The following is a 17,028-nucleotide window of genomic DNA, read 5'->3' on the forward strand; positions in this document are numbered from 1 at the left end:
AGCTTTCATAATGTGTAACATAATTTTATTTGGTGATTTTGATTAAAATCATGAATTGTACAAGTGTGCAATGTTCAACACAATTTCATGATTTAAAATTCTATGCAAATTTTAATATAACTGTAGGTTCAACTGTATATTTTCACACAATACAAAACAATTCAACCTGGAAAAATCTGTGCAGGTAAAACAATCTCATGAAGTGTAATAATAATGAATAATCATTGACAGCAATATTTTTTTTATATACATGTATTGGTACACATACAATATAGATATAAAAATATCCAACATTCAACCTATCTGAAACAACGAACATTGAAAATGAACAAGTTGATAAAAGCATATTTTAAACTGAAAACCAGCAAAAATATGGCTATTCTAGATTATGAATATGACACGCAAATATGGAAGAACTTGAGGTCCTATAAATTTCATCAGATAACATTATTCAATATAATCATTGTGTATGTACATTATACGGAAGATTTAGAAATGTAAATTACAGTTTTTTTCTATCTATTCTATCAATTAGTAGCACCAAATGAATTAAAACACTTCTGGACTTAAACGAGGCATTTCCTAGGACGGAGATATCTTCCCTCAACACAAAATGAACAGATCAGCAAAATATAGAGGAGTACGTTGGAATTTTAGACTTCAAGATCACAAGCGAGTCCTATGGTAAAAAGAAAACTCAATTACTAGATATACTATTTCCAAAGACATGTGACAACAGTTGTATGAGAGTGAACATAATTGAACACTTCACAGGGAGGATGAAGTGATTTTACTAAATCTACAAATACTGTCAAAGTGGTTATTTACGCGCAAGAGAAATTTACATTAATTGCGTGGTCACGTAATAAGTGCATGCATTTCCCCCATGCGTATAGTTAAAAATATTTGATATACCATAATTTACTGCATATTTATTCCTCATGTGTTATGCTGGACATGGAAAAACGTGTACATCACCCCCAGCGTAAAGAACCACTTTTACAGTACTTTAAAAAATGGCCTGTATGCTGTGTTAAGGGGTCTGACTAGGTCAGATTATGTGAGTGCCCCAGCCAGCTATAGATTCCTGGGGTCGTACTTGGTACTTCCTAGTCAAAGTACAAAAATGTTGTAATAATTTTACGCCAAAATATGAAGGCATACACATGTTCATTTATTGACCGTAATGCATGTTTATTTATTGACTGACATACACATATCTATTTATTGATCGGCATACACATGTTTATTGACTGACATACACATGTTTATTTATTGACTACCACATGTTTATTTATTGACCGGCATACACATGCTTATTGACTGACATACACATATTTAATTATTGACCGACATACACATGTTTATTTATTGACTGACATACATATGTTTATTTATTGACTGACATACAATGTTTATTTATTGACTGACATACATATGTTTATTTATTGACTGACATGCAATGTTTATTGACTGATATACACATGTTTATTTACTGACATACACATGTTTATTTATTGACTGACATACACATTTATTGACTGACATACACATGTTTATAGACTGCCATACTCATGTTTATTTATTGACTGACATACAGATGTTTATTTATTGACTGACATACACATGTTTATTTATTGACTGACATGCAATGTTTATTGACTGACATACACATGTTTATTGACTGACATACACATGTTTATTCATTGACTGACATACACATGTTTATTGACTGACATACACATGTTTATTTATTGACTGACATAAACAATTTATTTACTGACATACACATTTATTTATTGACTGACATACACATGTTTATTTATTGACTGACAAACACATGTTTATTGACTGACATACAGATGTTTATTTATTGACTGACATACAGATGTTTATTTATTGACTGACATACACATTTATTGACTGACATACAGATGTTTATTTATTGACTAACATACAGATGTTTATTTATTGACTGACATACACATATTTATTTATTGACTGACATACACATATTTATTTATTGACCGACATACACATGCTTATTTATTGACTGACATACACATGTTTTTATCCATTACTTCGTGCCACATTCGTGATAATAAATTACAAAACCCACAAAAGATTTATAATGCATGTGTACATACATTGAAGCATGACTTTTTGAGTGTACTATTAATCAAAATCCTATTATAATTATCATCATTGTTTTGCTCATGATACCTCTGATCAAAGTTGTGAAATATCAGATAATTTATCGCTCTGATTCCCTAGTATCCGAGAGTTGGCATGATAATGTGTAAGCAAAATTTTGTGACTTTAACATTGGTCAATAATGCTGCAGATTCTAATATATTCTCTCTCTTCTCTATCTCACTAAAAAAAATGTAGATCTTTTTAATTTTTGAAGGATATCTAAAACCGAATTATTGCTATCTAAAAATTAATTTTTGTGTGTAAAAAAAATTCAATTATAAAATTCAACAATTCATTTGTAAAGAAGTTTAATTAATTCCATATAAAGTATTTGTAACTGATTTACAGTCTAATTCAATTGCAGAAATCTCCAATCAAGATATCTGGAACTGAATTAGAGTGCTTTAGTTAATACAATTAAAATACGCCTTAATTCAGTTGAAGAGAACACCAAACTCAAAATGCATTTATGCTCGATAAAATTGTAGCTCTCTTTAATTAATTTCAATATTGCAGGAACGAAAGCAATGTCTACTCATTTTATACAATATTTTAAGCAGTCCAAAAGAGAGTAAGCAGCCTCACTTTATTTTAAATGAGTAGCTGTCATTCCTAATGATTTAATTTAGTATAATGCATTTCATGTAATGTGATAAATAATTACAAAGAAAATATGAATTTTATATGTCAAAGAGTAATATTGTCATTTACAAAATGGAAATAGAAAAGTGAAAATATATAGTTATGTCATTCCTATAAGGATGTCATATTGTGCAACTTAATGGCAACTCAGTTTATACGATATAAAGAATGTTCTTAAAGTCATTCAAACCAAGAAAATTGCATGTTAAAACTGAAATTTAATTTTTTTTGAGATATTTTAAAATAACAAGTCTACAGGATTGGATAGGATAAATCCACTGGATCACCAAGTATGGAAAAACAAACTTCGACCTCGACAGCACAGCCAGGCCTCACCCTTGCAAAAGGATTAATTTGGCCTCAGTGGATAATCAAAATGGATAATGATGATGAATCAAAGATATTTTCAATTAAATTAAAGAGAGCTAATCCATAATTTATCAAAGCTTTCTTGAATTCATTTGGAGATATCTTTAATTCATCAGGCAATTCAATAACCTCTCTATGAATTGAATTGACACTCTCTTTAATTAAACTGTTGTAACCAAAAGAATTAGAGCACAACTTGGTGAATTAGAGATAATTGATTTAGTGTATGAATTAGAGATGTATACAAATGAATACGGAAGTTCCGAGTTCACCAAGAGTTATTTCCCTTTGTCGAACTCTTCCGTAAATTATGACGTAAAATATGATGACAGTGGGTACATTTGCTAATTACTATCGTTGTATTATTTCTTAAAAGATGATATCCAGAGTTTCTGAGACTATCCTATCTCAGGGAAAAGGCAACTTTAGTGAGTTTATGAGTATTGGATAACAAAATGGCTCAAACAAATATTGTTAATTGCCATCGTTCTTTGATAAAAGCGTCACTCATGTAGAAGAGGAAACGAATAATGATTCAATAGCCAATTTGATGATCTTATTCAAACAAATTATGCTTGATATGGCCAGAATATGCATACCAGTGATTCATATAAACAAAAGTTACGCTTTTATTACATTAATCGTACGTAATCGTTATGTACAATGTCAGTCTACGATATAATGTATACATTGTGTACCCACCATACGTCATAAAATGCGAAAGAATTCGACAAAGGGAAATAACTTTTGGGTAACTCGGAACTTGCATATTACAGGGCTCTCAATCTAGAACTGAAGATAAACTTAATTCAACTGAAGTTGCACATCTTAAATCATTTGAAGATACCCCAGGCTTATGGAGAGGGCTATACAATGATTTCACTAAGTATCAATTTCAGTATGGCATTTTGGATTTCCATATTCATGAAATCCATAAAACATTTAATGGATTTCAAATCCAAAATGATTGACTTTTATGAAATAATTTTTAAAGATTTATTTGAAAGAAACAAGAGAAAATCTAGTTCAAATTGGTTTAACTTTGTGTTTTGAATGGTTGCATTACTAAAAGTAAAATAATTAATTTTTTTTATCTTTGTATATTGTTCTTTGTTTGAATGAAATTGATACTAGAATATAATTTTATGTCAATTCTTAAGTTTCCAAACCTTTTCTAAAATACCTCAAAATTTCAATCTTGGAATGACCCCCCACCCACCCTGCCCCACTCCCCCGAGGTGCAGACCCAATGCCTGGGCAAACAGTCGATCTTCTCTTCAGTAACGTCACCACTGATGAACACAAATTTGTTCAATAAACCACAATTAAATGTTAGTGATGACTTATTTTAAAAAATGGGGGGGGGGGGGGGGGGGGGTTATTTGTTGAGTTTCCAACTTCACCTTATACTTAAGAATAGGAATCTCATTTTATACACAGTGTAGCAGAGCATGAGGTACAGCATGTGTTCTATTTTCAGTGTATCTCAAATCTGACCCAAACAGATCCGATCCATTATTGGAGTAATCATGATTTAGCACTTGTTCTTTGTTTGATTATGAATGGTAATTTTTATTTTTTTTTATATAATTTTTTATTTTTGTGCACATACCGGTATATCAGATATACAATAATATTATATCCAGAGAAGAAGAGAAAAAAAAAAGAAACAAAGCATATGAGCTGAAGGTATGTGGGATTTGAGAGAGAAAGAAGAAGAAGAAGAAGAGAAGTTAAGAAAACAGAAGGTTCCATCGATTCCATTGGGCATCAAACATTTCCTTTTTACCATTTTTATACGAAATAAATTTTTGAGTTTCATAAAAAAAATTCATTTGTGAAATTGCAGTACGCACACTCGAGGACTTCTCAGTGCATCTTGCTGTGTACACATAGTATTTAAGCCATAAGACAATAGTGTTTTGTATCAGACTATCATTTTCAATAAAACCAAGAATAAAAGATTTTTTTGTAATAGCTATCTGTAAATGGTAATTTTCATATTTTAGAGAATCCATAAATTCAAGCTCTTGCTTAACTGCCAAAGCCACTAAAATTTGAATCCAACGTGCATACCGTATTCAAAGACATTAAGAAAATCAGAAAGTATACCAAAACAAGAGTCCCGTGGGCCACTTCGCTCACCTGAGCAGCAGTTCCTAGCAATAAACAAGCTTGAGCAAAACTATCATTATTCAAGTAGCTTTGTTCAGAAAAAACTTTTCAAAGATAACAACTAGACAAACTTAATAATTATCATATGCACTTTCATATAAACAAATTTCATCTAAAGATGCTTTGTGCCAAGTTTGGTTCCATATACATTTGCATATAAAACTTTGATACCTTACTGTAGCCCCATCATCACCCCAGGGGTCCTAATTTTTTACAAACTTGAATCTTCACTTTGCCAGGAAACTTTCATGTAAATTTAAGCTTTTCTGGCCCTGTGGCTCTTGAGAAGATTTTTAAATAACCCCATCCTATTATTGCATTTTTTTAAAATTACCTCCCTTTGAAGGGAACATGGCCCTTCATTTCAATAAACTTGAATCCTCTTCACCTAAGGATGATTGGTATAAAGTTTGATTGAAATTGGTTTAGTGGTTCTGGAGAAGATTTCCTATATATCAACATGTAAACCTTCGATACCCTAATGTGGCCTCACCCTAATCTCAGCGGTCATGATATGAACAAATTTGAATCTACTCTATATCAGGAAGCTTTCAGTTATATCTCCAATCTTAAGGCTGGGTGGTTCTTGAGAAGAAGATTTATAAACATTTTCCCTATATATTTGCATGTAAAACTTTGATCCCCTATTGTGGCCCCACCCTATGCCCAGGGGTCATGATTTGAATAAAATTGAATATCCACTATGACATGAAGCTTTCATGTAAATTTCTAAATTTTAGCTGTTCTGGCCCAGCTGTTATTGAGAAGAGAATATTTAAATGACCCCACCATATTTTTGCATTTTTTTTTTATGATCTCCCTTTTGAAGGAAGCATGGCCCTTCATTTCAACACACTTCAATTTCCTTTACCAAAGGATGATTTGTTCCAAATTTGATTGAAATTGGCCCAATAGTTCTAGAGAAGAAGATATTCCTATGTATCTGCATGTAAAACTTTCATTCCCTATTGTGGCCCCAACCTACCCCAGGGGGCCATGATCTGAACATATTTGAATCTACTCTATATCAGGAAGCTTTCAGGTAAATCTCCACTGTTCTGGCCTAGTGGTATTTGAGAAGAAGATTTTTAAAGATTTTCTTTATAAATCCACACGCATAACTTTGATTCCCTATTGTGGCCCCAACATCCCCCCCCAGGGGTCATGATTTTAACAAACTTGAATCTCCATTCATGTAAATTTCAGCTTTTAGGGCCAGGGGTTCATGAGAAGAAGATTTTTAAATGACCCCACCATATTTTAGCATTTTTGTGATTATCTCCCCTTTGAAGGGGGCATGGCCTTTCATTTGAACAAACTTGTATCCCCTTCACCCAAGAATGCTTTGTGCCAAGTTTGGTTGAAAATGATCCTGTAGTTCTGGAGAAGAAGATGAGAATGTGAAAAGTTTATGCCGATGACAAATTTTGATCAGACAAGGGGCCCATGGGCCATATCGTTCACCTGAGTCACCTTGGCCCATATTTAAAGATTTTCCCTAAATATTCGCATGTAAAACTTTGACCCCTATTGTGCCCCCCTCCCCCCCACCCACCCAGCTAAAAAGCTCACCTGAGCCAAAGACACCGGCGCCAATGGACAAATTTTGATCAGAAAAGTTCACTTGAACCTTCAGCTCAGATGAGCTAATAAAAACATCCCTGTACTTATCATATTCAACATTTCTAACACAACTGGAAAATCAGTAAGCTCTTTCACTTCCCTGCTATGAATACTCCTTTTCTATGAATATTTTGCCTACTAACCTTCCCACCATTTTGTTCCAAACGCTGCACTGCTTCAGTGATACGATCCTTGTATTTTTTATCCATCATTCTCTTAGATACCTGAAGCCAGAAATACAAGTAACGTCACCAGGACTTTGATGTATGTGTACATGTACATGTAAGTTGCGCAAAAATGCATCTAGTGTTTTAATTTCTTAAACCATGAGAGAAGCTATAGAAATGACACTAGTACAATCAAACAGTGTCATATCTTACTTATCGTTATATAAATATGTACATGCTTCATTAAAAAAAAAGATGAATGACATTTCAACTAGACTATAGTATAATACAGTTATTCTTTAAATTCATATTAGGTTTTGATTGAAAGAAAATTATTTGTTTTAATACATTAAATCAAGTATAAAGAACAAGGTACGGTTTGGACATAAATAAGCCGTTATTTCTGAAAACTTAAACGTGCAGGTCGAAGGATTTCATTTGTATTAATTATTATTATATCACACCTAAAGACCAAAACATGTGAGATATTCAGTGCACATGTGCGTGATATGTAGTGTTTAAAACCATCACAGGGAATCCCAAAAATGCTATTTTTACGTCTATTAATCACAAAACACAAGAGAAATTTAATGGCTCCCCAGCCGTTGACCGCGGTTAAATTTTCACAGGATATTTTTTGTATCTAAATAAATATATTCTGCAAATTTCGTCCCGGTCAATTTCATACAGGGTTTTCCGTTGAATATAATACAGTTTCTATTGAGAGGAAAAAATAATAATTGCCATCTTTTAAAATTGCATGCACATTCTCAAATACCATATTTAGTATTATGGTGTATTTTCTTGACAGGGCAGATTTTGGCCAAAACCATACCTTCTTCTTTTGGTGAATAAAATAAGCATACTGGCACTAATATTGTCATCAGATGTTGGTTTAGTGAATTAAGCATATTATCACTAATAATATTGTCTTCAGATGTTGGTTTAGTGAATTAAGCATACTAGCACTAATAATATTGTCTTCAGATGTTTGTTTAATAGTGAATTAAATAAACATACCGGCACTAATATCGTCTTCAGGTGTTGGTTCAGCTCTGGTCCAACAACATCACTTAGCTGCATCAATGCATCCAGGCCCCCTTCAAATACAGAGTTATCTTTGTGGCTCTACAACAGCAAAATCGGAAGTAAAATATTCCATGAAAGCATCATGCAGAGGGCAATTCATTTTTGAACAGGCTAAAAATAAAAAAAGTTTGATGTTTTGTTCCAGAATGTTCAAGTATCATAAATTTGACTGGTTTGTACAATGTGGCATGGCCCTTGCTCATGTGAAATGACATTTCACAAAACTTCAGTTTTTAAAGGGTAGATAACTCTGTATATTAAAAAACAATTACATTAACATTCAATCATCAGATCTTCTATATACAGATGGTACGTAATTAAACATTATGATTTTAATGATATACACCTGTAATACTCTAAAATACTAATATTGATTAGTAGTAAGCCTTTTCAGGATTAGAATTCACTTAATTTCAATATTACATGATTCTATATTTTAACATTACGATTTTTAATATTGATGTACACCTGTAGTAGTGTACTCTGAAATACTAACAATAATTATTAGTAGACTCTCTAAGGATTAAAATTCACTTAATTTCAATATTACATGATTCTTTGATGGACTGCAATTAATGATTTACATGTATAACATGTCATACATGGCAGTTGTACTAAACAGATAGAACCATAATGCAACTGATCATGTTATGTTAAAGAACCTCTGAATCTTAGATATAACCACTCAAATCAATTAAGTACCACACAATCCTTCTTCCCTGAATAAAATTATTATACAAAACAATTTGTTTTATATTGAAAAATAAAACTTAATTGTGAGCTCATAGGAACATTCACAATTTACCAGAAGGTCTCACTCAAGCATATATAATATGTATGCCACATTGCGAAGATATATTTAAGATTTGAAAATCCATGAGTTCATGAACTGCTATCATACTTTATGCCAGCATACTCCATGAAGCAAGTTGGCGCTTCTTGAAAAATATGCTGGTATGATGCATTGCTTTTCATACCCTCATGTACTTTCACAAATGAAATCTATTTTTGATATTTACATTTTACTTTCATTTCTGTCAGAATTCTATGCCATTAAAATAGTTGTACTATATCTAACAAGATTCATAAGCACATTGTTCACATTCATAAGAAAATGGTTGTCATTACAATTGGTAAAGATATCGATGACAAAATCATTGGAAATGTAAATTTTCAGTATTCATTACCAATGCTGCTCTTATGGAGAATGTAATTTTTGGCATGACAGGCAAGACTTTCTGCTGGGCTCCATCCACTTCCAACATCTCTTGAAACCCAACTCGAGACACAAAAGTGTAAGGATGTACAGTTTCTTTCAAGCCCTGTAAACAATGAGACATAAAGGTGTAAAGTTTCTCTTAAGCCCTGTAAACAATGAGACATAAAGGTGTAAAGATGTAAAGTTTCTCTTAAGCCCTGTAAACAATGAGACATAAAGGTGTAAGGATGTACAGTTTCTCTTAAGCCCTGTAAACAATGAGACATAAAAGTGTAAGGATGTAAAGTTTCTCTTAAGCCCTGTAAACAATGAGACATAAAGTGTAAGGATGTAAAGTTTCTCTTAAGCCCTGTAAACAATGAGACATAAAGGTGTAAGGATGTACAGTTTCTCTTAAGCCCTGTAAACAATGAGACATAAAGGTGTAAGGATGTACAGTTTCTTTCAAGCCCTGTAAACAATGAGACATAAAGGTGTAAGGATGTAAAGTTTCTCTTAAGCCCTGTAAACAATGAGACATAAAGGTGTAAGGATGTAAAGTTTCTCTTAAGCCCTGTAAACAATGAGACATAAAGGTGTAAAGATGTACAGTCTCTCTTAAGCCCTGTAAACAATGAGACACATGTGAACAGAAAAAGTTTCTTTCAAACCCATAAACGTCCAACAAATCATAACTTTTTTATCACATGTTTACTTCTTTATCCAGTGGATATCACCCATTACATAAATTCTAATTATTAGACCATGTTTTCCTGCACCTTTTATGACGTCACAAACAAACATCAATTTTACATAGTTTGTTTACAAAATGTCTCGGAAGCAAAATTATCAACAGTACAGTAACATAACTGAATAATTGTGGGTAGGGGGTAACATTTGATAAAAAGAATCTCCCATTGTTTCAATCTAGTAATTAAACTTAGATCTTCCATCTGCTCCCCAGTTTTCGATATATCGCGTGGCGTATCGAAAACTGGGGAGAGGATGGAAGATCTAATTTTAATTAGATTGCTATTGTTTGTGGTTTTATTTCATTTATATTCAACTTGTGTGTTTTCTATCCCCTCGCCAAGACTCGGGGATAGAAAACACACAACTCAATGAATATAAATCTATCAAACCACAAACCATAGGAGATCCTATATGTCCTGAACTACAAAAAATGTGTTACATGTATGTTTGTGTCATAATTGTGAAAATGGACAGACTTGTAGTAAAAATGCAATCTATTTTTTACACAAAAACAATAATGGTTTATTAAGCTTTTTAGAAGATGATCATATTAGGTAAATATCCTGATATATAATGATTCACACATACATCTGCAAGTGTGACTAGAACTGGATCAAATGGAAGCTGGTCAGGTGGAGTGGACCACTGCAATTTGTGTTTCACAGATCCATGGACAAGTCTGAAAAATAAAAACCAAATATCATTTAGAAAGGTCACCTTTGTATCTATTTTGTTCACTAATCAGGAATACCAATCATTGTTTTATTAGTGAAATATGTTATACTACGAAATAGTCATTGTTTTATTAGGGAAATATACACTAGGAAACATTGTTTTATTAGGGAAAAATATACTAGGAAAGGTCATTGTTTTATCAGTGAAATGTATACTAGGAAATAGTCATTATTTTATTAGTGAAAAATATACTAGGAAAGGTCATTGTTTTATCAGTGAAATATATACTAGGAAACAGTCATTGTTTTATTACTGAAATATATATGAAAGACATGTTACAATAAGGTCAACCTAAGTTACAATAGAATATTCAAATGAACATGCCACCTGCTACAGCATCAGTGAGCCTCTCTATATCACACAACCTTTGCACAAGGAACACCTATGAAAGGTGAAGATAATGAACAGTGATCAATCTCATAACTCCTATATGCACTACAAAAGTAGTAAAGAGAGTTGGGCAAACACGGACTGCTGGACACACCAGAGGTGGGATCAGGGCTGAGTTTTACTAAACTTCGTAAGTTCCAAGATTTCATCGTAACCTTAACTTACGATAAAAATCCGTTTTATCAAACTTCATAACTTAAGTTATGTTAAAAAAGTCATCGTAACTCCATGACAGCCTATGGGCTATCTTAAGTTAATAGGTGTCTAGGAGGAGTAAGCATCCCCGTTGACCGGTCAAACCCGCTGCGAGCCCTATATCTTTTTTAGGTAAACAGAGTTATACATAGTCAAAATCAGTGTGCCAAAATGGCCTAACAATCGGTATGAAACACATATGCTAAGAATCAAAGTTTTACCTCTTACAATTAGTATACATAGTTCTATGTTGTGACAAACAATGGACAAAGTGATCTCTAAGTGTTTCTGTACTTTTGCAGGCAACACAAAAATATAACACTTGCATACTGATACAGAAGATGGGTATTGGAATAAAATCTGTATAATCATTGTTTTTACTCATAGTTATTTTTACACCTTCTATAGACACCCTCCACCCACCCCTTTTTGCATTGTTTCGATCGGGGAATGTGTCACTGGACACAGTTAAAGTTACAAGGTTTATTTCAGTATTGATATCATGGTCTTGTCCCACCACGAAAGCAGTGAATATGAAATTGCACCAAAATTAAAGCATGATATACATTTGATGTACTCATTTCCAGATAAGTTTAGTTGAAATTGCATTTACCTGCATGGAATACCCCCGGTTGCATAAACTGAGGCAAAGGCAGACTGACTTTTGGAGGTGGCTGAAAACTTTTTTTAAAAAAGACAGTACATGTATGATTATACATTGAATATTTCACTATTTTCTGCTATGATTGTGATAAATTTCAAATTGGTAGAAATGTCTCAACATTTTATGTTACCAATCTTAAAATGTTCTCATACACTTTAAAATATCAGCAAAGCTATAATTGGGACATGATAGGACCATACAGAAATTAAAAACTAGGACCCCTAGGCTAGATCTCATTTTAGGGACACCAGAACCCCTGAACCTCAAGTCATGGGCATCTATCATCTGAGATTTGTGTACTTAATCACCATAGGCTGAACCTGTTTGAATACAACATTCCTCCCTTTAAATATCTTTGCCTTCACAAACAAATAGGCTTGCATTTTCACCTGTCAGTTCCAGGGACAGACCACAGCATCAAATGCAATAGGAAAAGAGAAAATGCAATACACAGGACTAAGTTCTTTAATACAGGACCTTATCCCCTTAAATTTATTACCAATCAATCTGTCTGGTCATCAGGAAGCAAACATGTAACTGCAACAACATATCACAATGCAAAGTATTAAATCCATTTAGAAAGTTTTAACCACCGAAAAATTGCGTAGATTCATAGCACTTTGCATCAAAATCATTGCATGCAGTCATGTGAATTTCAGGGTTGGCAAAAAAGTGGTCAATATGAGTATTGACCGGGCTGGTGGTCAATACTGGTTGATTGAAGATTATTTGGTCATTATAGTCTGTATTATTTAATTTAAATGTTTAAGTGACCATTATGGTAAATACTGTAATTCATAACATGCACTATCAGTTTATAATGTACTTATAAGTCATAATATTAAATAAATAATGTACAAATGACTCTGTTGAAAAGGGGAAGATGTAAAAGTTTCTGTTCAAATTCCTTAGTTTAACAAGAGAACTACCTATATAAGTATTGTTTCATCAATCTTCATTTTAACTGTTGAATAAACATTTGAGGGTGTGTGTTGGTGATGTTTTCATAACAATAACAGGCACACTGGTCATCTCTGGTCCCAGCCTATGCTTATTAACACCTGTCAACTCTGCTTCCTGTGCTCAGGTAATGTCCAGCTACCCTTTATTCTTAATCTGTCCAGGTACAAGAGGTCTGTTACCAATTGTCAAGCTATGCTATAGAACTGTAACCCTCTGGTAGGTACTGAAGATATTTCGGTCAGTTTCAGCAAACCAAATATATTAAACTAATGAAATTACATTTGATTATCTAATGAAAAATATTAATCAACAATTGATCCATATAATGAAAAAGACTTAATTTATCTTCATCTTTGCAAGAAATGTACAAAAATAGGAAAATGGACAGTTTAAATCACAACTGACCAATATTAACCACTTGGGGAGTATTGACTGGGACGGTTAAAACCACTGGTTAAAACCGGGGGCGGTTTTGACCGCCCAACCTATCAATACTACTCTACCCTCAATAAGTATTCTAGGTAAGATGCACTGCAAGACAAAGAATCTATATTTATGAAACTTAAGAGGATAGTGAAAGAAAATAAGCATAGGTTGACAGTCTGCTCCTGGGGTTTGATGTGTGAATTATACAAATTAAAGTTCTGGAAAGCATTAACATTTATGAACAATACTATCAGTAAGGCAAGCTGAGTGTGTACAGTAATCAAAAGTGGTGAGATGAACTCTGGTGTTATGAATACTGACTGGATCCACTGTTTTGGGATTCAGCTTATCAGAGGGACGAGAGAGTTTCTGTGGTTTTGTTCCCATTAAACTTTCTGTTGAAGCTTTTCCTGATTTATTCTGACCAATCCTTCTTCCTGCACTACCAGACCCCGTCATGGCTGATCTTGAAAAAGCCATCTTAATTTGAGAGAATCCTCAAAACATCACATTTCGTTAACTTCTCCGGTCTCGTTTTAGCCACACTCGAATGTTTACACCGGAAACATATGGATCGGAAGTAGAAAGATGTTTCTACGACAACTTAAATTAATGCGCTTTTGCAAAAATATATTTCATATATATAACATTTGACCATAAGTCTTTACCCAAATCATAAAATTTACTATTTTTTTATATTCAAAAAGATATAATCCGTTGATTTAGTGAAAATGTTAAGCCTGAGCGTTCGATTAAAATGCACTATTTTGCGCGTAATGAGGTGAATAGTGTAATAAACAACATGGCGGCGAGTCGGTGCTCGACGAAATTTAAAATGTAACAGAAGACGAGAAGTTTGTTTACCATTGCAGAATTGAAGAAATTTTGTTCATAAGAAATGGATACAAGTATCAGAACTTTGCTTACCAAAGCACAGGCTTTCATAGGTATTTATCATCTGACTAATCTTATTACGCGCATAAAATGAAGAGTTCGAATTTCCTCTAATATGTTAGCAATGTCAATTGCATTTCTAATTCGAATGAAAGGTGTAATTTTTACAACAAAATGTTTTATTTACAGGTCATGAAAACAATCAACATTTACACCAAGCTTATCAGTTACTTAGAAATGTTGCCGAAAGCAAACCAGCAGTGGATACTCCCGAGTCTTTTGGCTCAGATTTATATGTCATCTGCGCAGAAACTGCTTTTCAGGTATATTATTGTCATTAAATTAAAATTCATTTGTTGGGTATTTAAATTTCTCTTCATTGTTTCAGTAAGAATATCTTGCCATTTCTGTTTAAAATATGTAGGCGTATACTTGGGCAAGCAGTTGAAGCACAACAGTTGGTTTCCATGTTGTATTAAAGTCTCTTTAGATTTAATTTACCGACTTGTTGTTATTGTTATAGTCCACCTTCTAGATTTCTTTAAATCAGAATAATTTAGATCCATAAACACCTGTGACTGCACTGTACTGAAGTGTATTTTGTTGTTAGTATTTTTTTTTATACATATATTAATATAAAAGTGTTAGTAAAAGGACCCTATTAGAAACTTTTAAGGTTCATCCTTAGGTATTCACTGCATAGTGCTTAGGATTATATGGTTTAATTTTAGATTAGAAAATCTTTATATGAAATATCATTATATTTAGGCAAAATAGCATTTCTTTATAATGATTCACAACAGTATATTTATGAAGTTTAACATATTTATTCAAATGTACAATGATTTATTTTGTCCATCTTTTGATCAGCAAGGTTCAGTCATGAAATTTAATTTTAAAAGTAAAGAATAGACTGTGTTGATGAACTTTCTTTCCTAACAGAGGTGTTATAACTAGATCTCTAATATTAACTGCATGCTGTTTCATATATATTAGATGAATAACTGAAAAAACAGAACTTTATTTGCTTCTAACATGAAAATGATAATAAGGTTTATTTAGTCTTGCATTAAAGACTCAAGATTTGTTGAAAGTGTTTCTTCTATTACAACAGACATTTAAGTTTTTATATATCAAACTCTAATTTGAATTTATTGTAAATCATAGTCGGTAGGCCTAGCCAAGGGTTTTTATTTTACTCCATGCACCTTCTATTTATGGAGAGCAGATCAAGTGTGTCAAATAAACCTTGGTTGGCAAAGATGCTGTTAATTTGACTATATTTTTTTTTTGATTGAATCTCATTTAGTATTATTTCTTTTTAGGATCGAAAAAAAAAATTTTAAATACTGAAGATGAAAGTCATATTGTTTCAGAATGGAATGCCTGATATGGCCAGAGAATGCCTTAAAATGTACTTCATGAAACCCCCACCAGCCAACCAGTTTTTATGCAGAGCATATTTATGCCAGGCTCAGCTCCTGGCTCCAAAAGAAGCCAACTATCCTGTGAGACTTAGATACTTATACATGTGTCACCTATAACACCATTGTCATTGTGTTTGTCCTATAAACATTACTATATATCATAAATTTTCAAAATTCAAGAAATTTCATATTAATAAGATCATTATTCATAAGTATTGTCTCATGTGATTTTATCCTCTGTTGACTCTAAAATGTGTTCTGAATACCAAGCTACTATTTTCTACAGGAACAACTTGAAAAAGCAGTAGTGTACCTTGTAAAAGCAATATCATTTGCCAAGAAGAACCCAAGGTGAAGAAGTAACAAAGTGTATTAAGTTTATAAAAGTGTATATATATATTATATATATCATTTCCAACGGTACTGTGTACAATGAATTTGTGATGTAAGTTTACATAAAAAGTTATGTAAAATTAGTGTGATTATGACAAGAATTGATTTTGCATTGTATTTCAACATGTATGTGTATTCTTTTTTATTTAGATATCATTTTTTGGTGTACAATGCCTCGGTGATATATTGGCAGTTTTGTCGCCCCTTCCTGAAACATAACTATCGTCAGTATTTAGCACGTAGTCTGCACCAAGTTGTCAAGGCACTAGATGATATTGATGACAAAGATTTTGAATGGAGGGCTCAGTTGATGATGTATGATTTTTTTAATAACTTAAAGACAGAAAACGATATATCTATTTGAAAAAAATTATCTATTTTCAAGATTTTATGCTTATGCATGTATAGTTAAGTTTTGTGAATTCAATTTGTAAAAATTTCTATAGATATACATTTACCTTCTATAGAGTTTTGCTTGCTGTATAAATTTTGAAAAATGGCATCAAAAATATCAAGAAATTATTTACCAATTTTTAGAGCCCTAATGGAGTGCCACTTGGATGCAGGAAGAAAAACGGATGCCTCTAGTGTGGCTGGGGCTGCTGCTACATTTATCAAACAGAACGTACCACACCTGTACAAACAGGTGTTCGGTCTCATTGTAAGTCCAATTATACTCAGTCCTAATATTTACCTTTTAATTGATAAACTTACATTTATGTTCAGTTT

At 32.6% G+C, this 17,028-nt stretch overlaps 2 protein-coding genes across 22 annotated transcripts in view; one reads left to right on the forward strand and one right to left on the reverse strand.

Annotated features, from left to right (window-relative positions):
• Window positions 1–8: 8 nt before the first annotated feature.
• On the reverse strand, window positions 9–14,175 carry LOC125657520 (PACRG-like protein). Of its 2 annotated transcripts, none has more exons than XM_048888127.2 (7): window positions 13,907–14,175; window positions 12,146–12,213; window positions 10,801–10,891; window positions 9,449–9,583; window positions 8,193–8,300; window positions 7,149–7,229; window positions 9–679 (listed from the first exon to the last, which is right to left on the reverse strand). In XM_048888127.2, exons 1-7 carry the CDS (start codon window positions 14,063–14,065, stop codon window positions 623–625), a joined length of 699 nt encoding a protein of 232 aa, XP_048744084.1. In that variant the 5' UTR covers window positions 14,066–14,175; the 3' UTR covers window positions 9–622. The 2 variants fall into 2 exon arrangements, with proteins under 2 accessions (XP_048744084.1, XP_056005165.1); XM_056149190.1 differs by lacking the exon at window positions 9–679 and adding an exon at window positions 5,326–5,366 and having other exon boundaries at window positions 13,907–14,162.
• A 193-nt stretch (window positions 14,176–14,368) lies between these two features.
• Window positions 14,369–17,028, forward strand: part of LOC125658259 (cilia- and flagella-associated protein 46-like) — a 67,214-nt gene continuing 64,554 nt past the window's right edge. For all 20 annotated transcript variants that reach the window (XM_056149197.1, XM_056149203.1, XM_056149205.1 and 17 more), the window contains exons 1-6: window positions 14,369–14,532; window positions 14,669–14,802; window positions 15,856–15,987; window positions 16,193–16,257; window positions 16,450–16,614; window positions 16,837–16,960. In XM_056149197.1, the coding sequence (XP_056005172.1) occupies window positions 14,484–14,532; window positions 14,669–14,802; window positions 15,856–15,987; window positions 16,193–16,257; window positions 16,450–16,614; window positions 16,837–16,960 (669 nt within the window). In that variant the 5' untranslated portion in view covers window positions 14,369–14,483. The remainder of the gene's footprint in view (window positions 14,533–14,668; window positions 14,803–15,855; window positions 15,988–16,192; window positions 16,258–16,449; window positions 16,615–16,836; window positions 16,961–17,028) is intronic.

The sequence above is a fragment of the Ostrea edulis genome, chromosome 9 (assembly GCF_947568905.1).
Source record: "Ostrea edulis chromosome 9, xbOstEdul1.1, whole genome shotgun sequence".
NCBI classification, from domain to species: domain Eukaryota; kingdom Metazoa; phylum Mollusca; class Bivalvia; order Ostreida; family Ostreidae; genus Ostrea; species Ostrea edulis.